The sequence below is a fragment of the Schistocerca americana genome, chromosome 3 (assembly GCF_021461395.2).
Source record: "Schistocerca americana isolate TAMUIC-IGC-003095 chromosome 3, iqSchAmer2.1, whole genome shotgun sequence".
Taxonomy (NCBI): Eukaryota; Metazoa; Arthropoda; class Insecta; order Orthoptera; family Acrididae; genus Schistocerca; species Schistocerca americana.
The window spans coordinates 577,172,680-577,199,172 of record NC_060121.1 but is presented as its reverse complement, the minus strand read 5'-3'; the positions used below and the strand labels follow the sequence as shown (position 1 = coordinate 577,199,172).

Sequence of the window (26,493 nt, the reverse complement as noted above, 5' to 3'; positions counted from 1 at the left end):
CCTGGCTCTACAGGACATTGAGACGAACACTAAAACAAGTTCCAGTTCAGGAGCATGCACAGTCCTCCACATTCCTGCACGTTCGTCTGTCTAGAAAGACCAATCGTTAGACAATCGCTCAAAAAGGGCTTGAAATTTTCTGTGATATGCTTGGTATCTGTGAGGGTATTTGTTTTGACGTGGCTGTGCTGCCTCTCGACCTTTTCCATCTTCCTGGTCATGCACAAACACCATCTCCGCTCGTTTCCGTCGCGAATACTGGACCATTACGTTACTTACGGTACGCTTCGTCAACCACATAGCCTGCAACATAAAACGAACACATGGGATGTGTTCAGAGGAACTGTCATTCGTCGGCGCTGTTTACCGTGGCAACGATGCATTTCCCGATACATGTTCATAGGATCTTTCCTCCTCCATTTTCTGTCAGGGATCCGTCCCTGCAGCTTGTTGCCTGCAGTTTATCCCTTTTATTAATGTTCACCCTGTATATACACACACTGACGGAAGAAGAACTCGTGTTTGTGAATAACACTGGTGCGTGATCACAGGTTAATCTCAGTGCGAGACGCAACTTCGAAGAATATAAAGGAGACGGAAAAGAAGACAACAGGTAATAAAACATGCTTCACTCACGTAACTAATTATTAAAGAACTGGAAGATCGTTATGAGCTTAAAACCCTGGTGCATGAAGTAGATATATTTGAAATTCAAATCGTCGAAATAGGGTAAGAGTCCTTAGAGCAGAGGGTAAGTAAATACATTGATGAAGTCTAGACGTGGAAAAAAGAGAGAGAGAGAGGGTAGTTTGTTTGTGGAGAGTTTCCGTGTCATGAGTGGTGAATTGTGACATGATGTGGAAAACTATGGTAAGGAGGTACAAATATTAAAAGTGAAAATACTTCATCACTGTACAGCACTCGGGGAAAACGCAACGAGGCTTAAGCGGTTATCAGTGTACATCAAAGAGGGTGTAGAGGTAGACTGGTCGGAGGATTTTTGCTTTGAAGTGGGCAAAGGCGTCGCATAGAGAGTTTCTGTTTTTGATTCTCAATGTAAATCTCATCTAGTTTGTTTCTGAGAACTTTTGAAGGTACTTAACCTACTGCAACGTGATTTGCAATTCATCATTTAGAAGATAATACTGTGTAACGGGGACTGGTAAACTAGAGAGATCTGAATCATAAGAGAAATTTAAGAGTCATCATGTATCCAGAAGTTCTTAAGGCTACAGCATACAGCCATTAAGACGGATTTATAACGAATCATTTGGTGGATACAGGATTCTTGTAGAGCGCCATATAACACATGTCAAATATCTGAATCACTGAACTGTTGAGAAACATCTGATTGGAACAGTAATTATTAAGTTAACATGGAGAAATACAGAATAATACGTAGAACTTGGGAGAATGTCCGAGTGTTAATGAAATTTCTAGATGTGATTGATTACATAAGGTATTCTGAGAAAGGGAATGAGTGTAAGCGGAACACACGTAACAGTAATATGAAGAGACAGAGAATAGATGCTGGAGTTTATGATAAACTTGCGGTGGATTATTGTCAAGTAACACATAATACACATCCAGGTTTTAGCGACAGATTTAGAGGAATGACAGACCAGACAGTTAAAACAGGAAACAGAGGAGAGGAGACGGATATGAGGAACTAAGCTGGTGAGAATTAAATTATTGTCGCTAACCAAGAAAATCGTGTGGAGTACTGTTGGAGGAAAGAAACAGTTGGTCACTATGCATTTATACTATGCCAGGAGCAAGAGTTGTTGAAGAACACGATTTTGGAAACAAAACCAGTATGAAAACTCAGTCACAGTCTACAATTGAAGAGAAAATAAATGAGAAAGTTGTAAATAAGTTAACTGATTTAGGATCTGGTTGTGTTCCTACGGATACTTTGGTGAAAACGAAAGTGGACTGGTGGTCTACTGAAAGGTGTAGAAAGGATTTTGAATAAGTAAAAGAGTCATTATGTTAAACTATACTGACCTCACTGAGAATTTTCATGTGACCATCAATGCTTTGGCATGTCGAATAGTATGAAAGATGTATTAAGTAAAAGAGGTACGAGGATCAAGATTGCGGGAGGCTATTGTTGTTTTTCAGATTTTAGACATCATTCGAGGACTAACCGTTACAGAAAATTTATAAACACATAGCATGATGTGTACGGGAAAGAACTACAAAACTTTTAAATGGCAAAGCAAAACGTAATTCCTATAGAAATTATTAGAGACAGTAATATTCGCACGTGTGATACAATTTGTGTAAGTAGGATGTGTTGGGAGATGAGCACTGAAACGGTTGCATTGTTTTTCTTGGGGAGATTCACCAATTTTTCCAAGTTGTGGGGCTTGGAAATATTCTAGTTGTTGTTGACATTTTAAACACTACCGACAGTCATCGGCCTTTGCAATATTACCCACTATCGTTATACTTTGAAGTATCTCCTACGGTCGCTGGACTTCGACATATTTCCTACTGTTGTTGTGCTTCGACACATTTGCCACAGTCGTTGAACTTTAAAACATTTCCTACAGTAATTGGACTTTTGAAATATTTCTGGCAGTCGTTGGATGTAGTCATACAAGGTCGTGGACAACTGTGGACTTTGAAATAATTAGACGAGGTCCGGCTGTTGAATGTTTCATATGAAACACGAATATGACGAAACTGAACATTCGTGCAATGGTTAATAATCAAGTAAACTACACATTGCATCACATCGGTTCCGAGAGTTCCGGAACCTGTAAAGAAAATGGGAGTAGAGATCAACATAAACATCATTTCCGCCCTTCTTATTGCTCATCAAAACCACACATACAAAAGCACCATACAGAGAGACCTTCAGAGGTGGTGGTCGAGATTGCTGTACACACCGGTACAATTAAAACCAAGTTGCACGTCCTCTTGCACTGGCGCATGCTTGTATTCGTCGTAGCATACGATCCACTAGTTCATCAGGCATTGTTGGCACAGATTGTCCCATTCCTCAACGGTGATTCAGCGTAGATCCTTCAGAGTGGGTGGTGGGGTCACTTCATCCATAATCAGCCCCTTTCGATCTAGCCCAGGCGTGTTCGACAGGGCTCAACTCCCAAGATGAGCACGATGGGGGCGTGATTTATTGTCCATGAAGACGAATGCGCCAATATGCAGCCGATATGGTTGCACTATCGGTCGGAGTATGGAACTCCCGTATCGTACAGCTTTTACGGCACTTTCCATGACCACCAGAGTCGTGCGTCGGCCCCACATAATGCCACCCCAAAGCAGCAGGGAACTTCCACCTTGCTGCACTCGCTGGACAGTGGGTCTAAGGCGTTCAGACTGACTGGGTTGCCTCCAAACACGTCTCCCGTGATTTTCTGGCTGAAGGCACATGCGACACTCAACGGTGAAGAGAACTTGATGCCATTCCTGAGCGGTCCATTCGGCAAGTTGTTGGGCCCACCTGTACTGCGCTGCGTGTTGTCATGGCTGCTAAGACGAACCTCGCATGGACATCGGGAGTGAATTGCGCATCATGCAGCGTATTGCACACTGTTTGAATCGTAACACGATGCCCTGTGGCTGCACGAATAGTATTATTCAACATGGTGGCGTTGCTGTCAGGATTCGTCCGAGCCATAATCTGTAGGTAGCGGTCATCCACTACACTAGTAGCCCTTGGGCGGCTTGAGTGAGGCATGTCATCGACAGTTCCTGTCTCCCTGTATCTCCTCCATGTCCGAGCAACATTACTCTGGTTCACTCCTAGGCGCCTGGACACTTCCTTTGTTGAGAGTCCTTCCTGGCACAAGGTAACAATGCGAACTCGATCGAACCGCGGTATTGACCGTCTAGGCATGGTTGAACTACAGACGGTACGAGCCATGTACCTTCTTCCTGGTGGAATGACCGGAACTAATCGACCGTCGGAACCCCTCCGTCTAATAAGTGCTACCCATGCATGGTTGCGTACGTCTTTAGGCGTGTTTAGTGACATCTCTCAACAGGCTAAGGGACTGTGTCTGTGATATAATATCCACAGTCAGCGTCTATCTTCAGGGGTTCTGGGGACTGGGATGATGCAAAACATTTCTGGTGTTTGTACATACTAATTTCAAGGTGTTGTTGTGGTTGAGAGGTCAATAAATTCAGTGAATTTTTGGTAAGTTGTTTTGTTCAAAGTATATCCGCCTGACTGTACTGCATTAAGAAAATGCAGCGCTGTTCCAAGGATCAAATGACTTTCACTGATTATGGTGGGCGTAAAAGTAAAAGCAACGGCCTGGTCTGTGGTCCCCATAGACGACAATAAACGTTACAGACATAAAAACTCATCTTTTAAACTCCTAGAAGGAAGATAGAGTCGCAATCGATGAAGTTCCTAGGAAAGTTGGGCAACGTACTAGTTTCTATCACATCTGACACGCGGAAGAACCACAGCGAGAAAAACGGAGAACGGAGAAAGATGGGCTCATACGAAGTATTAGTGACTGATGTTCTTCCCACGTGCCATACGCGAATTGAATTAGGCAAAATAAAAAAGCTAGTGGAATGAGAAGTACGCTATTCAACACGAGATGGCTTGCAGAGAGTAAATGTAGATCCTATAGACTAGGTTATGATGTGTTGGTGTGATTTTGAATGTAACTGGCTGGTAAAACGACACCGGAACAACGATGCTCTCCACATGTAAAGTCTAGCCACATGGCATTTCCGTTTAAAGTTTCAGATAACACACCAATCACCCAAGAATGGAAAATCTGTGACTGTTAATGAAATGATCTGTCACTGTAATCTCGATTGACGCCTTTATCACAGTATCCCAGAAGTTCTTACTATTCTATTCCATGTTTACAGATGAGACAGTGTTTGGCGATAGTTGATCCAGATGTCTACTCTAGGTGGGTGTAACGTTAGTGTTCTTTACACTTTGTTCAATAATTCTTTTAGCCTAAGATGCAACATACGCCATTCGCATGGTATGAGCTGTACATCCGAAAACCGGCAAAAGCGGCAGATAATTTCATCAATAGGGACAATTACCTTAGCTGTTGTAAAACGTGGCATTGTCACAAATTCATTATCGATTATGGGAGCAAAATCGATAGTGGTACCATTACAGGATACTCTTTGAACATAAATAAATTTTATTTCAAGTTAGTTACACTTTTTCTTTACACGTTAAACATACTTGTGACAGCAGCAAAACATTGCTGATATCTTGCTGATTCCTTCCGAAATTATATTTAGGAATTCCCGTAAGATATCCATATTTCGTATGTTGAAATTACTTGAATACTTCATCCCATATTCTGCTACCACGTACTGAGGATATGTAGTAACTGGCCATAATAGGATAATATTTTCCACGGGAGTCCAACTAAACTTTTGTCACACATGAGAGAAGAAAGCTGTTCTATAATATTCAGAGGAAATTGAAAGACCGTTTGGAAAAATAACATTTACTCAGCAAGTACTAGAGAACAGAAAGTGCCATGTTTTACACCTACTACTGTAATCTAAACGCGTTAGCCAAGTTAATGTTACAAAAATAAATCATATTATTAAATTCTCCGTAACTTCGGAAATATAAGAAAGTCAGAAAATTTAAGACTAGTTTTGAAATGAACATTACAATTACTTTGCGATGCGACACATTACACACAAATCCCGGATGATTTAAATTTGGAAAAAAACATTTGTTTCATTTTGATAAGGTAGCAGAGACGTCTGTGGAAATAATGGACTCAAGTATTGATGCCACAGTATGCAACAAAACAACGCTTAAGTAAATACTGGTATAAATTAACCTTAACCTTCAAGAACTTCAGTCCTTTTACTAAAAGCAACTTCAGGCTTGGTTTTGTGACACTACATTCCGCAGATTGGTACGCACAAGGTTGTCTTTAGATTTCAGAGACATCAAGCGATACTTCAGAGTGAGTTGATGTGTGCCAAGTTGTCAGCATACATAATCATCTCCGATGTCGTCATAAGCGTCTTCTGTAAGTTATTTACGAACTAAATACTGAACTATGAAGAGGTGTTTTGATTTATCAGTATATACATTTCTCAAAGTTACAAGAACGTGATAGTGCAATGAACGTCGGACCAGATAGCACATCAATCGATGTCATTCCTTTCATCATATCCTTCTTCTTTTTCCTCTTCTTCTCATGGCTTTAGAACCTTGCTTGGGTGTAAGCCCGTCCAACAAGTTTTATCCAGTCTGCCCTTCCTAGCGCAGTTTTCCGTCATCCTCTGAACGGTCATCTGACATAGATACATTTCTCAAAGTTACAAGAACGTGATAGTGCAATGAACGTCGGACCAGATAGCACATCAATCGATGTCATTCCTTTCATCATATCCTTCTTCTTTTTCCTCTTCTTCTCATGGCTTTAGAACCTTGCTTGGGTGTAAGCCCGTCCAACAAGTTTTATCCAGTCTGCCCTTCCTAGCGCAGTTTTCCGTCATCCTCTGAACGGTCATCTGACATAGATGATACCGAAAACTTTATTTGTGGCTTGCTACATTGAATCAGTGGTCAGGAGTTACTTTTATCGACCTCAAACATAGTAAAAGTATGTGTACAGAACTCAGTTTATCTAAATCACGTCAGATATAACTTAATGTACTGTCTTTGCTCAAGGTAAGTCCCTATTAAGATCTTTTACTTTCTTATGACTTTTCACGTTTTGGAATAGCGTCTCAATCGTTTTCGCAGCTCTGTGGACTGTTCAATTGTTTCATTTCTCCGGAATAAAATGGCTACTGCAACGCTCAGCTCTTACCGTTGCATCATGGAGATCCTCATGCAACTACAGTATCAGACTCTACAAGAGATGTCTGCCGCACCAATTGAGCCAAAATGACGTCTCAATCGACTGTGTGGGTGGACCTGTGTAGCATCTCGTTTGCTCGTAGCTACACGGGTGTTGGTAACGCACAGAGGTGACAATACTCATACGATACCTTCTAACATCGCGCCGGACCTCCGTTTGGCAGGCGTAGCGACGCAACTCGACGTCGCATGGACTTAACAAGATATTGGAGGCCCCGTGCAGAAATATCGATACATGCTGCCTCAGTAGCCGTTCATAATTGAGAAAGTGCTGCCGGCGCTGGATGTTGTGCACAGACTGACCTCTCGATTATGTTCCATAAATGTTCGATGGGTAGTCGAGTCATTCACTCAAATTGTCCAGAATATTCTCAAAACAATATCGAACAATTGCGGCCCGGTGACATAGCTCAATGTCATCCATAAAAATTCCATCATGGTTTGGGAATATGAAGTCCAGGAAAGACAGTAAATGGTCTCCAAGTAGACGAATATAAGCATTTCCAGTCAATGATCGGTTCAGTTGGGCCAGAGAACAGCCCACAACGTTATGGAGCCACCGACAGTTTCACAACGCTTTGTTGACAGCTTGCGTCCATGGATTCGTGGAATCTGTGCCACACTCAAACCCTTTTATCAGCTCTTTACACATGAAATCGGTACTCGTCGGAATAGCCCATGGTTTCCCAATCGTCTCAGGTCGTCGCGCTGTTAGCAAAGGCACTCCCGTCAGCTACCACAGCCAATTAACGCCAACTTTCACCACACTATCCTAATGGACACGTTCGTCGTACGTCCCACGTTGATTTCTGTGGTCATTTCACGCATTGTAGCTTATCTGTTAGCACTGAAAACTATACGTAAGCGCCGCTACTCTCGGTCATTAAGTGAAGGCTGTCGGCCACTGCGAAGTACTCGGTGAGAAGTAGTGCCTGAAAGTTGGTATTCTCGGTATATTCTTGAGACTGTGTATCTCGGTACACAGAATTCCTTAATTATTTCCGAAATGGAAAGTCCCATGCATCTAGCTCCAACTACTATTCCACGTTCAAAGTCTGTTAATTCACGTCGTGAGGCCCATAATCACGTAGCAAAATTTTCACATGAATCACCCGAGTACAGATGATAGCTCTACCAATTCATTGTCTTTTGTATCTTGTTTACGCTACGCTACCGCTATCCTACGACTTTAGTCAGCCCAGTGTATTTCTACCAGGGCGAGCGATTGCCGATAGGCTGAAGCAGTTATCCACTGCAGCGTACGGGTGTACACAGGGTTGTGTCGGTTAAGCTCAATAGGTGGTTCGTCTTTTCTACAAATACCTAAAGGACACGCTTGTACATGAAGAGAAATTGAAGAACGGCTAATATGATGCGTACAGATGCTGGGCACTGTACTTACATTGCGATCATGCGGACTGTATTGGGTAATTCTAGATATTGCTACAGCAAAGCTGTGCAAACTATGTTGTTCCAACATTTTGTTTCACATAAATTTTAAATAAACAAATGTACAAACCTCTCCCTGCCCTCTCTGCGCAGCAAGTACGAGCGCCGTGTGATCCGATTTGTCCTTTTTTTCGATTTTGGCTCCAGCTTCCAGCAAGATACGCGCACCCTCTACATAGAATTCTTCTGCTGCGAGGTGCAGAGCTGTCGAGCCCTGTTTGTCTTTGATCGACACCTTGTGGCCAGCGGCGATCAGCGCTCTGATTACCTAGAAACGAATAATGAACAGAAACAAGTTAACATTATCATACTTGTTGTAGAACTTACAAGCGTACAATATCCTCATATCGGCAATGACTGTAATACAGACTCATGATAGCAATGACAGAAATATGAACGATAACTAACAAGCTAAGCGTTGATATAGTCTGTTTGATGGTAACAGTTTCTGGCCACGATTAAGCAATGACTTGTCGTTACAAATAGAACATTCACTGTGACTAAAATGGCACAGTCGTGTGTCAAGCACACGGTCGCAGCAGAAGTGAAGGACGCGCAGGCAAAGTGGTTTGTAGCAAGCATATACATGCAGCATTCTCACTCCACCGCATATTATGTAGATAAACTCAGGGCGTTCGCTATATACGGGCCAGGTGGGTGTCTCCTCGTGGCACCAGACGTGAATGCAAAATCCTCTGTGTGGCACAGTAGGCATACTAGCAAGGTGAGATACGAGAGTATGAAATACAGGGATTGGGCTTCCTTCTTTTAAATACAGGTAGCCACCCGAGTACATTGAGAGACGAGTGGGTGTAGACACTAACATAGATGCCACTTTAGAAAATCGCATGGCAGCAGCTAAGGTTAATAGCTGGCAAGTGCTCCTGTACCTTACATCTAGTGATCATAATGCAATTGTCATCGAATGGGGAATAGACAATAACACAGGGAGCGAAGCAGAGGAAACCAGAACTGGGAGAGACATCAGGAAAATGGCTGGGGGTGGCTTAGTCACCTACTTTGAAGCATTTCCAATCGAGCCGCTTCCGGTACATATAGACCTGGGTGGGCAGCTCCTAACTGTACTCTTGCAAAGAGCACAGTACATTATATTCCTAAAGGTAAGTAGTCAAGTCACAGTCCCTTGGAGCCCAGAACTGTCCACGCTTAAGCGAAGGGTAAGATAGAGAAGAACAGCATATCAATGTCCTCTAGGGCAACCAGAGGGCTTTGCTAGGTTCCATAAATACAGGTCAATTAAGATGCGCTACAGAACATTGCTGCGGGAAACTAAAAGCATACACTGGGAGAAATTTCTACAAAGGCTACTGCTAAAATTTATTGACGGGAAAGGTTAAGGGACGTACAATCATATCCACAACTCGTATGGAGGATGGCTCAGTGACGGATGGATGGAGGGAATCAGCTCAATATCTGCAAACAGCCCTAATTTCTGGTGATAATCGACACAGATACTGAAATACATGTAGAGCTTACAAATGAACAAGATAATGAATACGACAATCAGGTGCCGGTGACACCTTTCGCTCAAGAAGAAGCTACTGTCGCAGTTTTCAAGCTCAAAACTGGGAAAGCACCTGGCCTCGATGGCGTCTACCCAGAGGTCGTGCGGATAGTAAGTCCACTGATTGTTCCGCATTTGACAGCATTACTAAAGGAGGCTTTGCGTATAGGTAGGATCCCGGTGATTTGGAAAACAGCTATGGCAGTACTAACTAAAAAGGGAAAGGACAAAGACCCGAAATCATCTAAAAACTATAGACCTATCTGATTATTGAACTTGACCAAAGTTCAGGAACGTCTGTTCCCTGATCGGCTGCAGGCGTACTGAGATCTCTATGGTCTAAACCTGTGTCAGCATGGACTCAGAACGGGAAGTCTATAGATGATGCGTTAATAGATGTCTTCAGATTATAGAAAATTCGACTACGAAGTACGCAGTCGCGCAGGGGACAATCTTTGGTCGCCTGCGATGTTCGCACGCCTTAGAGATCTCAGGGTCCCCAAATGTCTGTATAAGTGCTTTGTAGATTATTGCGGTGGACGTAGAGTCCGGTCGCTTGCGAGGCAGAGCAAGATTACCAGGGCTGTCCTCAAGTGGTCCACTGTTGTGGGATCTTCTGTTACATCTGTTAGACAGGGCAGATACTACTAAAGGTGTTGTCGCATATGCAGAGAACGTCCTAGTTGTAGTGTCTGTAGACTCTATGGCGAGACTTGAGGAAAAGGTGACTGATGTGCTTTCTCAGATGCATCATTGGTGCAAGAGCAACAGACTGATTATAGCTTTTTATAAAATGATATACATATTTCTGAAGGGAAGATTTTGCCTTGGCACAAATCCTTCTCTGAGGCTTGTCGGAGTACTTGTAAAACATAGCACCGCTTGTAGATATTTAGACATTCTTCGAGAAGAGAAAAGAAACTTTATAGAACATGTAAAATCTATTGCTCAAAAAATGGCTAAAATTATGCATATGAGTGCTTGTGTTGGCACTGATAACTATAAATTCCGCTTGGGTGAGGTGTGGTCACATCACGAAACTGATCCCATTAACATTGTGGGCTCCGCTGCCCTTTTCTGGGCAGCCACAGGAGCGTAGTTCTGAGGCACACCGGTGCCTTTCGCATTACACCTGTAGAGTGTTTACTGGTAATCCTCGTGATATGTCCAATGGATATCGTGGTACGTTACAAAGTAGCGCTGTAATGGATGCGATGTAAGCAATATAATCTTGTATACGAGATAACAGAAATGTATATGTCTGATAAAAGACATTTACGAGCCAGGAGTTAAGTGAATAGCAATCTGATTGGGACACAAGGAACACTACAACGCATGTTTACATCATATTCCCAAGCATCAAGAACAGGCTCAAACTGCGCAAAATTGTCCCTGCACCATGTTTTGTGAACCTATTAACACGTCAAAGTCCAGAACCTAAACAGGTGGATCGAGTGGGACGTAATAACAACCAATCAGTGAATGTGGAGAAGATTCTGTCGTTCTCAGATGCTCTTTCTCAGGTAGAGAGAGAGACTGCAGACAATTAGACTGTGATGTGGGAACAATTGTAAGTTACCAGAATTTGTGGACTAAAGTCAATATGATAACAAATCGGATATCTAAAAGACAACTGCTTAACTTCCAGTCTATATCATCAAGTGGACACTCTGAGTATTAAAATGATGTCAACAGGTCTCAAAAGCGTTTTCTCAATTATAGATAATCATAGGCACATATACATTTGATTACGAGAAACTTTAAACATATTGAAGAAGAAAAAGAAAAAAGGAAGTACAAGGAAAAGAAAGGATGCTATAATTACCCACATGGGTATGACTAGACTCGTAGATTACCGAGGCACACGAACATCAGTGTGGGTGATGCAGAATAGTGCAGCAACAACAGGTTTAGAACTGGATGTAATTGTAGTTTGTCGGCAAACCTCGAGTTCTTCCCAGGCAGCCAGTAACGTATCAAGTAATATAAGATGGAAGTTATTCACTTGGAACTTGATTTAATCCTCTTTATTTTATGTTATTTCTTAACTGTCTCTTATTTTTCCAACGTTCTCTTTTATTTCTTCATTAATTTTACGAATCGTTGGAGATAATATGATTTGTTTCTATGTACATGCATAATACACTGAAGCGCCAAAGAAACTTGTATAGGCACACGAACAGAGACATGTAAATAGGCAGAATACGGCGCTGCCTACGGCAACGCCTACGTAAGGCAAGTATCTGACACAGCTGTTAGATCGGTTACTGCTGCTACAATGGCCGGTTATCAAGATTTAAGTGGGTTTGGCATTGATGCATAGCCGGCGCCGAGCGATTTCTGTTGACCGAAAATCAGATCTCTAGCAATCAACACAGATCACGCTAACAGTGGCCACGTGAAATACTCGAATAGAACGGTCTATTGACACAGCGTCAACACGGATTCAGAAGGCATTGTTATTGTGAAACACAACGAGCTCTTTACTCACACGAAGTATTCAGTGCTATCGACAAATCATTTCAAATTGATTCCATATTTCTACATACGCAGAAGGCTTTTGACGCCGTACCTCACACGCGTCTTGTAATCAAATTGCGTGCTTATGGATTGTCGTCTCAGTTGCGCGAATTGCATTCGTGATTTCCTGTCAGAGAGGCCACAGTTCGTAACAATTGGCGGAAAGTCATCGAGCAAAGCACAAGTGATTTCTTACCTTCCCCAAGGTATTGTTATAGGCTATCTGTTGTTGTTATCTATACAAACGATTTAGGATACAATCTGAGCAGCCGTCAAGTTGTTTGGAGATGGTGCTGTCGTGTAACTTCTAGTAAAGTTACCAGAAGGTCACCAGATATTGCAAAACGATTTTCAAAAGTTATCTGTAAAATGCGAGAATTGGAAATTAACAATAAGTAATGAAAATGGGAGGTCATCCACGTGACTGCTAAAAAGAATCCGTTGAACTACGGCCAGATGATTAAATAAATTAATCAAATCTAAAAACAGTTAATTCAAGTAATTATCTAGGAATTACAATTACGAACAACTTAAACTGGAAACAATATATAAAAATGCTGTGAGGAAAGCGAAACAAAGATTCTGCTTTATTGGCGGAACACTCACAAGGGAACCTCCCCATCGCACCCCCCTCAGATTTAGTTATAAGTTGGCACAGTGGATAGGCCTTGAAAAACTGAACACAGATCAATTGAGAAAACAGGAAGAAGTTGTGTGGAACTGTGAAAAAGCAAGCAAAATATACAAACTGAGTAGTTCAAGGGAAGATAGGCAACATTAAGGACGATAAAAACGTAGGAACGCCGTGGTCTCGTGGTAACGTGAGCAGCTGCGGAACGAAAGGTCCTAGGTTCAAATCTTCCATCGCGTGATAAAGTTTAGTTTTTTATTTTCAGTTTATGTGACAAACTCTTATGTTTTCATCACTTTTTTGGGAGTGATTATCACATCCACAAGAAAACCTAGATCGGGCAAGGTAGAAGAATCTTTTTACCCACTCGCCAAGTGTACAAGTTAGGTGGGTCGTCAACATATTCCTGTCATGTGACGCACATGCCGTCACCAATGTCGTATAGAATATATGAGATGTGTTTTCCTGTGGAGGAATCGGTTGACCTATGACCTTGCGACAAATGTTTTCTGTTCCCATTGGAGAGGCACGTCCTTTCGTCTACTAATAGCACGGTTTTGCGATGCTGTCGCAAAACACAGACACTTAACTTATTACAGTGAACAGAAATGTCAGTGAACGAACGGACAGATAATAACTATGCAAAAATAAAGAAAGTAAAATTTCGAGTCTGGGGAAGACTTGAACCAAGGACGTGTCGTTCTGCAGCTGGGCACGCTACCACGGGACCACGGCGCTCCTGATCTCACATAGTCCATTATGTTCTTATGTGGCCCATTGACTACTCAGTTTGTATATTTTGCTTATTTTTTCACAGTTCCACACAGCTTCTTCCTGTTTTCTCAATTGATCTGTGTTCAGTTTATCAAGGCCTATCCACTGTGCCAACTTATAACTAAATCTGAGGGGGGTGCGATGGGGAGGTTCCCTTGTCAGAAGATGCAACAGATCTGCTAAAGAGACTGCCTACACTACTCTTGTCCGTCCTGTTTTGACGTACTGGTGCGCGGTGTGGCATCCTTACCAGATAGGATTAACGGCGTACTCTGAGAAAGTTCCAAAAAAATGGCAACATCTTTTGTACTATCGATAAACAGCGGAGAGAGTGTCACAAACATGATACAGGATTTGGGCTGACGTCGCTAAAACAAAGGCGTTTCTCGTTGCGGCGGGATCTTCTCATGTAATTTCAATCACCAAATTTCTCCTTCGATTGCGAAAATACTTTTTTGACGCTGACTACATAGGGCGAAACGATCACCATAATATAATAATGGAAGTGAGAGTTTTACGGAAAGGTGTAGGTGTTCGTTTTTTCCGCGTGCTGTTAGAGAGTGGAGTAACAGAGAATTATTGTGAAGCTTGTTTCAAAAATCACTTAAGTGTGATTTGCGAGATAGCCATATAGATGTAGATGTAGATGCTCTAACCGTTCTTCCCCGAGACTTTAGGAATGTGTTCTATACAGTTACTTGATGAAGCCTGACGATCACAATAAGAGCGTCCGGAGTATCGCCCGAACTGTACGATCGCACTGTAGATTTTCCTGCAAACATTCTTAAAAGAGATCTGAAGACTATAAAGCATTGTGTTACGAACCATTCCAAGAACGGCATGTGCAGTGAAGAGTGCGTGGAATCCAGCAGAAGACTGGAAACAAAGTCATTAATGAATAAGAAATCACGTGATAGATTCGGGAACTTTTGATCATGAACAGTGTGCTTACAGTGTTCTTGTGTGTTCTTTGAATGCATTGCGACTTGCTATTCAGTGTGTGACAGTCAAGCCGTAGGTCGTGAGTGGACGTTGGGATTTATCAAAGTAGAAACAGCCGACATGCTCATGGTATAAGGAGAGTTTAGGAAGAATGCAGTTTGTTCTCGTAAGGTGTATGCTTCAAGATACCCCAATAGCCGTTACCTATTTCGGCAGTTATTTATCAGCCTCTTCGACCAATTACATGAAAGTAACACCTGGACAACGTAACAGAAGGAAACAAGTGACGACAGAAGAGAGGGACATTAATATTCTTGCTGCTATTGCAATTGATCCGCACGATAGCTTTCGCACAGTAGCATGAGGAACTTGCATGAAATCAGGCAAGTGTCCTATTCATTCCCCCGCAACATAAGACCAATCCGTAATACGTCCCTCTCCACCAAGAGCGGCATGGAAACTATTATGAGACTCGTGTTAATTTCTATACAAGGGCATTAAGACAGGATACTCCAGATGACGAAGCGACAATCACCAATCGTGACTAGGTAAAAAACCGAAAGGTACACTATTGGTGTGTTTCCAGTCTCCAGTGGTTTTGTCAGGTGGAACGTAAGCGTACATGGAGTGTAACGTCTGGTATGCGATAATGAACCATCAGGTCACAGGCATGTTTTCGTAGATGCAACACTGAATGCGCACAACTATCGCAGCCTCCTAACAGGCTATCGTCCTTGGATACTTGAAAACGTTCGTTTACAGATTGGAGGAATCTGCAGTACCAACGCGATGGCTGTCCAGTTCATAGCGCACGAAGTACTACAGGATGTCTTCACGAATTTTTGCGAAATTCTTTGATTGGCGCAGAGGCGGGCCCATTCCCCAGATATGACGGCCTGCAGAATTTATTTCAATGGGAAAAGGTGAAGGACGCTGTTTACAATCATGTACCAACCACACTTGATATGCTTCGACGCATTACTGCAGCCTGCTCCGATATCTCTGTTGAAATTCTAACACGTGTGCAACAGTCATTCCACACAAGACGGAAGCTTGTATTGCCGCTGCTTGTGGTCGTTTTGAACACATCCTGTGATGGTCAGTTGTTGTTTGTCAGAATCCACGTAACTATTGTGTGGAATTCCGTTGTGTGCAGCCGGCCGCGATGGCCGAGCGGTTCTAGGCGCTTCAGTCCGGAACCGCGCGATTGCTAAGGCCGCAGATTCGACTCCTGCCTCGGCCATGGATGTGTGTAACGTCCTTAGGTTAGTTAGGTTTAACTAGTTCTAATTTCTAGGGGACTGATGACCTCAGATGTTAAGTCCCATAGTGCTCAGAGCCATTTTTGGGATGTGTGCACCACAGATATTGTACAAGTGTCGGTGTGCGAACTCTTCAAAATGTGATATGTCGCACTAGAATCCTGCAAAAAAATACAGATGACATTCTAATTCACCCCACTTTTATTTTGTTAACGTCTACAGGGATTGTTCCATTTAAAAAATGTGTATGTTTGCACAAAAAAGCACACTTTCTTCGTATTGTTACAGTCTGTTGATCGGCTAACAGTACGAGCCCATGACTACCAATTCATACTTGTGGAAACCACACATCAATAAACACTTTACGTTTCTGCCAAATTGGCGGTACGATTTTGAGGTAATTCACCCTGTATATCGCGAAAGGACAACATTACTGCCTTTCTGAAGAAAGACGAAGGGGGTGAAGTTACAAGAGGAGTCTTACGCGATTATGAAAATGCGAATTATGCATAGCGAAATGTAGTAGGATTGGTGATTCTCCCTTTAGTTACTGAAAGGATGCAATGTTCCTCAGGGGATTTCCGTTTAACGGCAGCGGCCGACTTAACCGTGAATAACCCACGGCCAGACTCAAACTTCTATATATGTCGTCGTTTCTGCGTCCGGAAATTACGTAACGTTTATAGGAGTACAGGCAGTGACGGAGGAACAACGACAAGGATGTTTGGTTTTGGCCTTGGTACATGCACGAACAGCGAATGCGGTTAAGGCGAGTGCTCGTGTAAAGCAGGAAATCCTGGTACGTGTCCCTGCCGGGTAGAAATTTTCATTCTAGTCATTCCCCCAGACAGTTCACAGTTCTTCGTATTGGCATTTGTGAATACATTTCATGAAATATAAATGGCTTAAATGATAAGAATTAATGAAAGGTCCTAGAAGTTTTATTTATTGCTGGAGCTGCTCCTTCTTCAAAAACAGACCAAATTAATTTTGATTTAGGAAACTCCCGTATGCTTCTACACATACACTCCTTCCACTGAAAGTTCAGACATGGTGGATAAACGGCGTGAATAATTACAGTGACCATTTTCTCGAACCGTACACAAATTTTCCGGATTATATCGAAGCACACACAGCTAAACGAGTCCATATTTCCAGTAGGCTGTCTAAAGTATCACGCCGAGGGGGCGTGCGATATTTCACAAAGCATTATCAGTTCGATACTGCTCAACCATCTGTTGCTACTTGACTTTCCATACTCAATATGCAGCGGAACTAAAAAATGAGCTTAGAAGATGCTGATTAATAGTGAACAGTACGATAATGAGGATAGGGGATCTTCACAAAGAATGAGGATAGGGGATCTTCACAAAGACACGCTGTACCATCAAAGTACTTCTAGACAACGATAGTTGTATTTTTTGAAAGTCTGTGAAACTTGTAAATGCCATTTATTAGCGTTATTTTGATAATACAACAGTTTAAGAAATGACTTAGCCGACTGGCCAAGATTAAAATAAAAGCGGTTTAAATTCCCAATCAGGCAGAAAGTTCCATAATACAGAGAGTGGGTAGTGAAAATAATGACATTCGCGAAGTAAACTCAAACGAGTTGCATTATATCATCGAGATATGGAGAGATGATTGTAACCTGTAAGTGTTAAAGCAGAGGACGAAGTAATATCATGGCAACTGGCGATATTATTCCCGTTTACTATACGTAGAAATACAGTTTCTCAAAACTTGGACAATGCTGCAATCATTTTATGTCACTATAATCCAGACATGAAAGCCATACAAATTGTAGATTTATCAGAGTGCTCTCCTTACCGTAAACGATTTTTCATAAAGTCATCGTCAAACACAATTAAAAAATTGATTTTCTTCACGCGAAAGAGAAAGCACACACACACTCACACAAAATAGCCAAATTTTCAGGTCTTTATTGTTAAGTGATCAATTGCATACAATTAACAAAATTCTAAAACTAAACAAAACAAGAAGTTGATTCGTTCGATGTTATTACATCGCGGCATACGTGTGCAGCCGGCCGCTGTGACCGACAGGTTCTAGGCGCTTCAGTCCGGAACTGCGCTGCTACTACAGTCGCAGGTTCGAATCCTGCGTCGGGCATGGATGTGTGTGATGTCCTTAGGTTAGTTAGGTTTAAGTACTTCAAAGTTCTAGGGGACTGATGACCACAGATGTTAAGTCCCATAGTGCTCAGAGCCATTTGAACCATTTTTTTGAAGCGCCTAGAACCGCTCGGTTCATTTTAGATTCTGTGGTATTTTCTTGGGTCTTGCTCGTACATGTGCGGATGTGGACCGAGGTTCCTGTACCATGGTGCGTTTCTATGGCAGTTTTCAAAAGGCAGACACCCTCGGTACCTCAATGGCGAAGCTGACGGTCTTAATTGTTACAGTACTTGCTCTTTTATACTCAAAATATTTCTAAATTTGCTTCACATTGACTCGTGTACTAATGCTGTTGCAGTTTTAATAATTATGTAAGTTGATTTAATTTTTGAAGAAAATTTCGAAGCCAAGTTCGCATTCAGTATTATTTATTCCCGCTGTCCGATTTCAACAGTCTGAACAGTCATTTTCTGATCTTTAAGAAACGTCCTGGTCCATTATGACTATGTCCCACACACCATATTGACATTATAGCGGATATCATGTAGCACGTTCCACACAGGTTTGTTAAACATAAAAATAAAATCCGATTTGTCACAAACATCAGATTTTTTTGTTTGTGACAAATCGGTTTTTATGTTTTTGTTTAACAAACCTGTGTGGGATGTGCTACATAATATCCGCTACAATGTCAACATGGTATGTGTGATACACTCATAATAGAAGGGGATGTATAACAAAAAGATGTGAACCTTGTTATTAAATTTTCTTCAAAGCAGTTACAGATCTCTCCTTCCTATTTCAAATTCCGAGGAATTTCAATCGATTTAATCTTAATTTAAACTGCTTCTTTTAGTAATAATTCATTGCAGCGTTAATATTTGATCTTGAAAAATTCTGTTTGTGAATCTGTTGGTTGTAGCCGGTTGGTCTGACAAAGTCAAATCTGCATATGTGTCACACTATTCATTCATGTTATCAACAAATGTGTGAATAGTTTCCTGGTAACCCAAACCCAATCAGTCTATTCCACCTTTCCGTTCTGAGGACTCAATTACCCATAACAAACTGTAGTAGAGTGTACTACATTGACTGAGTAATGTTGGATATATTCTGGATTAAGATGGTTTTCAGCGTTGTTTCTTCTAGATAGATTTTTTTTTCAGAGCGCCTTGTGATGCAATGCATCCATCTTCCCTGAGAAGGGAACAGATAACATCTCGGTTACAGAGGAGAAGAGTATATTGCTGCGTTTCAAGGAATAAAAGAAGTTATGGAATGTGAGGATAGTATTACTCCCAGTCAGATACTGAGAAAGCAGGCCAATTTTAACCATTACATTGGTAGTATGAGTGGTCTATTTGTTGTAAACGAGAAACAGGAACAATGTTTAGAAACTTAGTGTAACATTGTTAACGAATGGTTCCAGAACCGTAATAGAATAGCGAATGAGTTTGGCAGTAAACTTACACAGAAAGATCGTAATAGTGAGACTGGACGGAGGGTCCTTGATACTCTATTTACAAAGTTGACAACCGGTTACAGAATTTTCAGAATGGGTGTTTTCGATTATCTATCAATTTAGTTGACCATGTGGTTGCAATTTAGTATTTTACGGATGAGTTTCAGAAGAGTTTAGAAGAGTTTAGAAGAGTTCATATTCTCTTAAACTTCAAAGATGATTTACCTGGAAAGGAATAGCAGTTCATACTAAAAGATAACAGCTGGCAATAATTTCGGCTTAGAGTTCACCGAATAATTCCTGCAAGAACTCTACAAGAGTTAATCCTTTGGCAATATGATACTGATCAGGTGATTTGCAAATCATAAAGTGATCTGTTGCGTTAATGATAAAAATGTGTTTGAGTGATGCTAAATGTTATTATTTTTACAAAATGGAAAATTTAATCTTCTCAATAATCTCCAAATTGTGAGCTACACTCTTAACTTTTATATGTGAATTATCGAATTACGCATGGCACTTTTGTTGACTATGCCTGTGGTCGCTTTTAGAACTCAAATTAATAAGCAGATAATCTAATTTAACAAAACTGAACCTTGAATTGCTGGTGTACCCATATACCACCAAAGTAGAATAAAAACAGTTAGTAGTTGAGGGAGTATAAATGAGAACAGTGGCGTATTTAAGTTTACAAAATAATCACAAGTTATATTAATCCTTTTGTAGCTACAACTAGCTGACTAAACTTACACAGAAATGGTAATCACAAATCAGAAAAGGAATGGTGTTTGATTGGCAAAGCATACACTCGGATGGAAGCTACACAAATTCTTCCCTGAATTAATCCCTTTTACAAAGCAATCTCACTTTGTTTACATGCATCCACTCTGAGGCCCAACTCTATTCAAATTGAATCAATTATGACCAAGTATACCACAAACTATGGTTCAGCTGGGAACAGGGAGCCGGGAATATCATTCGACAGCCCTACGCTTGTGCAGCAGTTAATATGGTTCAAATGACACTGAGCACTATGGGACTTACCTTCTGAGGTCATCAGTCCCCTAGAACTCAGAACTACTTAAACCTAACTAACCTAAGGACATCACACACATCCATGCCCGAAGCAGGATTCGAACCTGTAACTGTAGCGGTCACGCGGTTCCAGACTGTAGGGCCTAGAACCGCTCGGCCACTCTGGCCGGGTGTGCACCAGTACTTTACACATTCACGTTGATTCAGGCAGCAGCTAAAAACGGCGCCCCGTGGGCGAGGAGTGGTGCACTGTGGCAGCTGTAATGTTCTGATACATCCACGAAAATTGCAAACTACGCGGTCTGGTGTTCTGATTATCAGAAAGTGGGAAACTTCCCTATCAGAGCCCTGAAATTCTGGCAAATTTCATTGTGAGTTGCCCCCGTTTTCTGTTCTACCCAGATGAAATTCATTCACAGGCACAATAGTTCGTACTGAAATCGTCTAACGTCTGACGGCCAACTCAGGACGAATAAGTTCACCCTGATGACACACGATATGTCTGAGCTGATATGCAGTTCCACTGTTGGCACAGTCGCACACTGCCATTGGCTCTTAGTCCACCACATCATATATACCACAAGTATCACCCACTGGGGAAAGGGCTGAAGCTCTCCACAATGGAGGACCAGAAGACGAAGAAGGCTAACAAGGGAACCTCCCCATCGCACCCCCTTCAGATTTAGTTATAAGTTGGCACAGTGGATAGGCCTCGAAAAACTGAACAAAAATCAATCGAGAAAACAGGAAGAAGTTGTGTAGAACTATGAAAAAATAAGCAAAATATACAAACTGAGTAGTCCATGTGCAAGATAGGCAACATCAAGAAGAGCGTAATCGCAGGAGCGCCGTGGTCCCGTGGTTAGCGTGAGCAGCTACGGAGCGAGGGGTCCTTGGCTCAAGTGTTCCCTCGAGTGAAAAGTTTACTTTTTTATTTTCGCAACGTTATGACCAGTCTGTTCGTTCATTGACGTCTCTGTTCACTGTAATTAGTTTAGTGTCTGTGTTTTGCGACCGCACCGCAAAACCGTGCGATTAGTAGACGAAAGGACGTGCCTCTCCAATGGGAACCGAAAACATTTGATAGCAAGGTCATAGATCAACCGATTCGTCCACAGGAAAACACGTCTGATATATTCTATACGACACTGGTGACGGGATGTGTGTCACATGACAGGAATTTGTCGTCGACCCACCTAACTTGCACACTTGGCGAATGGGTAAAAAGATTCTTCTACCTTGCCCGATTTAGGTTTTCTTGTGGATGTAATAATCACTCCCAAAAGAGTGATGAAAACATAATAGTTTGTCACATAAACTGAAAATAAAAAATTTAACTTTTCACTCGAGGGAAGACTTGAACCAAGTTCCTCTCGTTCCGCAGCTGCTCACGCTAACCACAGGACCACGGCGCTCCTGTGCTTACATTATCCTTGATGTTGCCTATCTTCCGCATGGACTACTCAGTTTGTATATTTTGCTCATTTTTTCGTAGTTCCACACAACTTCCTCCTGTTTTCTCGATTGATGTGTGTTCAGTTTTTCAAGGCCTATCCACTGTGCCAACTTATAACTAAATCTGAGGGGGGTGCGATGGGGAGGTTCCCTTGTAAGAATCACAACTAATTTCCACCAAGCCTCGTTATGGGAACCGAATTAGCAAAAATGAAACCACTCCCACATTTCCCAAACGAACTATCCCCTACTCACTGATTCTCCCGTCTTGACTGTTCTGTTGGACTGGCAGCCAATCGAGACACTGTATCTGGGTTCCAAAGCTGGGGGAGCAAAAATCAACTTTGCACATGCTGAGAGGAGCCAATCAGTGACTCCAAACCTCTCTTGTCTGAAAAAAGAAGATTTTAGACTAGGGAGGCATCGTTCTCACGCTAAATAGGTTCATTATTTGGCAAAAAACGTCTACCTACACAAGACCACCCTCATTTATGAGAGCATTTAATCTTTCCAGGCCAGCCGTTTCCAGTTTCTGCCTTCCCAGGCAGTCATGTCCATGAAATATATGTTTTTCTTTTCACTAAAAGAACATGGCGATTTCCTGAAATCAGGAGGATTACAGTCTTGCTTCCACTAAACATCTGCACTAGCCACTCTGTCTGTATCATCCCAGCTTATAACATGAGAATGCATATAGTTTTATGACCTGCCCACCATTTACACAAAGGCTCAGTTTACAGCAGTTTCTCTTAAATGTCTTCCTCCATCCACTTTCCACCAACTGGCAGCTTCACTATGGGATGCCGCCTGCCCCAGGTAAAATGTTTTACAAACAGGTGCCCTTCTCTCTGACTCTAAGAAGAAGGGTGAGAGGGCCTCGGCCGGAAGCCCCTCTGCAGGTAAACTGCACTGAGTGCAGCTTCCCAGAATCACTCGAACAACGAGGTTGCTAAAATCAGCATTTATGATCCCCAATCCATCTCTCTCTCTCTCTCTCTCTCTCTCTCTCTCTCTCTCTCTCTCTGTTTCCCGTTGCCTTCACTATGGCCAATTGGGAACAACTCTATCGGTTACACATGCAGTTATACGAACATTCTGTCCAAAATTTCTTCATGTAAAAAGTTATTAACCCCTGCAGTACTGGCAAACACAGACATCATGACTTAAAGTATGAACATGACAATGTTGTTAAAATGAGAGAGTGCCATGCCACTCTCAATTATACAGCGAGAGGGGGAGTGTACCTTGTATAATGCTTGTCACTTCCTTTCCCATTCCACTCGCAAACAGAATGAGGGACGAACGATTATATGCCTTACCTTCATGTCTCTTACACAAAATGTACGCTGGCGGCAGTAGAATCGATCTACAGTCAGCTTTAAATGCTAGTTCTCTCTATTTTCTCAATACTGTTCCTTGAACGTAATGTTTCCTTCCCTCCAGGGATTACCATCTGACTTCCTAAAGCACGTCCGTAATACTTTCATGTTTGATCGAACCTATTGGTAACAAACCTAGCAGCCCACCTCGGAATTGCTTCGATGTCTGGCTGTAATCTGACCTGAAGGGGATCCCAAACATTCGATCTGTACTCTAGAATGAGTTGCACTAGCGTTCTGTGCGCATTCTCCTGTAGATGACCCACACATTCCTAAAATTCCCCCAATAAACCGAAGCCGTGCATTTACCTTCCCTACAACAAATCTTAAAAAAACCTGCCATTTCACATCGCTTTCTAACGCTAAGCCTAGATATTTACTGTGTCAAGCAGCACGCTACTAATTCGAATACTATGGGACTGTTTCTCCTGCTCAGCTGCCTTTATACATTCTAGATTTCATTCAGCATATAAACCTGAAATTTTCCCTATCTCATCTCGTATCTTTCAGTAATTAGTCAACGACACCACCTTCCCATACCGAATAGCATCATCAGCAAACCGCAGCAAATTGCTGCTCATCCTGTGTAGTGTTTCGGGATATTTGTAAACATCCCAATACACCACTGGAAAGCCGTCGACAACAGATGCTAGTCAGTAAATTGAATAAGGATTAATGTAGTGGGAAAGGGAATCTGTGTGTTTTCCTTTCTTGTGTGCAGGGAATGTGGACCAGTGGTGGAGCCGGCGAGAAGGGTACCAGCAAAAATGGTGTTACAACCACCGGTCGTCCGGGAGTCATTTGTGACATGGTGCATAAAGTGCCAGAATCCGAGAGCCATGCAGTAAACGACACGCCAACAAGTGCGTAATGTACAACTGAAGAGTGGTAGTTGCTTGTCTGGTTTTTCTCTCAGGTCCTACATTATGCATGTACGGACATTTGAAAGTACTCATGAGAGTGATATTACCGTAGCAATTGTTAGTTGTGTAGTGAAAAGTAATAATGAAAATGTTGGGCAAAATATAGAGGGAGGTGGTACGGAATGATCCGGACCACCAGGAGGACAAAGCTAATACTACTTTCATCTGGTGGTGTATTGGGGTCGGCAAAACATTGCCCTTTTAATCTGCCAGGGACGCAACTTCGCGCCTGTACTGGCATACGACCCACCAGAAATCTTACAAATAAACAACAGCAGGAAATACACCCGAGCTGCCAGTCAAGTCATTCATTTCTACAGACAATCATAGATATCCAGTCATACAACCCTCGGGTACTCCTGACAACACACTTGTCTCTTACGAACACTCGCTGTTGAGGACAACATACTGGGTTCTACAGTTTAAGAGGTCTTCGAGCCACTCGCATATCTGACGACCTACTGGGTACGCTCCTGTCACTGGAAACAGTCTGCAATGGATCACCGTGTCAAATGGTTTTCGAAGGTTTGGAATATTGAATCTACCTGTCGTCCTTAATCCAAGGTTCGTATGTGAGGAAAAGACAAGTTGAAGTTCGGACGAGCAAGGTTTTCTAAAACCGCGTTGACTGACTGTTTTTTATGCCTCAAGAGAATTTATTGTATTCGAAATGAGAATACGTTCAAGTACTACGCAGCAAATCGATGTTTGGAGGATTTGGTCTTATATACTGCAGATTCGTTTATTTATCCTTGTTATATACTGAAGTCACCCGCGCTTTTTGTCAAACTCTTGGGACTTCGAGCTCGGGGAGTGATTCGTGACAAGTGTGAGCTAAGTTTGAAGCATGGAACCAATGCCGTCGAGTACTCTTTGTAAATCAGACTTGGAATTTCATGTGGACCTGGCGCCTTATTTGTTTCTCAACTACTAGTTGCTTCTCTACCGCTTGGATGCCTATTGCTATGTTCTCCATACGGGAGTCTGTGTGTTGTCAAACAACGGTACGTTTCTACGTTCCGCTAGCATGAACGATTTGTGTAATGCGGAATTTATAGTTTCAGCTTTCCTTTTGCTATCGTCTTTTTCCACACCACACTGGTCAACGAGTAACTGGAAGGAAGCCTTCGATCCGCTTATCGATTTTCTCGGGATCTCGCCAAGGTGTTTTCCTAAGTATGACGGTGGTAGTTGTATGCTTGGATCGTGAATCTTTCTACAGATGCACAGATCTCTACTATCTTCTGTCTGTCGCCATTTGAGCTTTCCTTTCGAGTCGCCCGTGCAACAGTTTCTGCTTCCTCAGAATTTTCTGAATTTTGTTATAAAACAACGGTGACTGTTTCCCCTTCATAATCTACTTACTCGGCACATACTTCTCCGTAACTCCTCTAAGTTCATCATAGTGGAACTAAATAATGGATATCCATTGTATAAGTAAGATTCTAACAACTGCTTATCTGTTCTTTCTAGCTTTCTTGACTGGTTTATAAACTTCAGTAACCACCGTCTCCGTGATTGTCATCACTAATCCCTGCCTCTATATCGACACTGTCGATAAGATGAAGCCTGTTTGGAGCTGCAAGGTCTAAAATATCTCCGTTGCGTGTAGACTGTCGAACTAGCTGCCCAAGACAGTTTCCGGCGCAGGTATTCAAAAGTAGTTCAATAAATTGCCTCTCCGTGCCCTACAATGAATCCATAGACGCATCCATCAATTAATTTGAATGCCCCTATACCTCTTATATTCCAGAACGCAGTGCTCATTTGCTTCCTTTATGGCCCTGACCACTGTTCCCCAAAGGGGCTCTATAACGCGCCGAACACTGGAGCCGCTGATAACTAGCGTACACTCGCCCCGTGTCCCTGCTCGGATCCTGCTACCCTCCTGACGTGTCACCAAATGAGGCTGACGCCTTACAAAGCTGTTCAACATGTTTACAAAAATGCAATATCATATCTTTAAAATAGAAAAGCATACACGGAATTCAATTATTAAACTACTTAGAAAACACAGAAAAAGCTAAATGCCTAACTATGTGCCTTGCTGCCGCTTAACGGGCGACAGCTGAAACGTTATTAACTACGCTGAACCAACGGTTACTACCTCTTAAGCGCAGTTTGACGACCTTGGAACAGACAAGT

The 26,493-nt window shown here is 42.2% G+C and overlaps 1 protein-coding gene across 1 annotated transcript in view; it reads right to left on the bottom strand.

The window, feature by feature from the left end:
• The window catches only part of LOC124606238 (serine/threonine-protein phosphatase 6 regulatory ankyrin repeat subunit A-like), a 156,314-nt gene that overhangs the window by 114,764 nt on the left and 15,057 nt on the right, over positions 1 to 26,493 (bottom strand). The window contains exon 2 of the mRNA XM_047138213.1: positions 8,373 to 8,570. Coding sequence (XP_046994169.1) covers positions 8,373 to 8,570 — 198 coding nt within the window. The remainder of the gene's footprint in view (positions 1 to 8,372; positions 8,571 to 26,493) is intronic.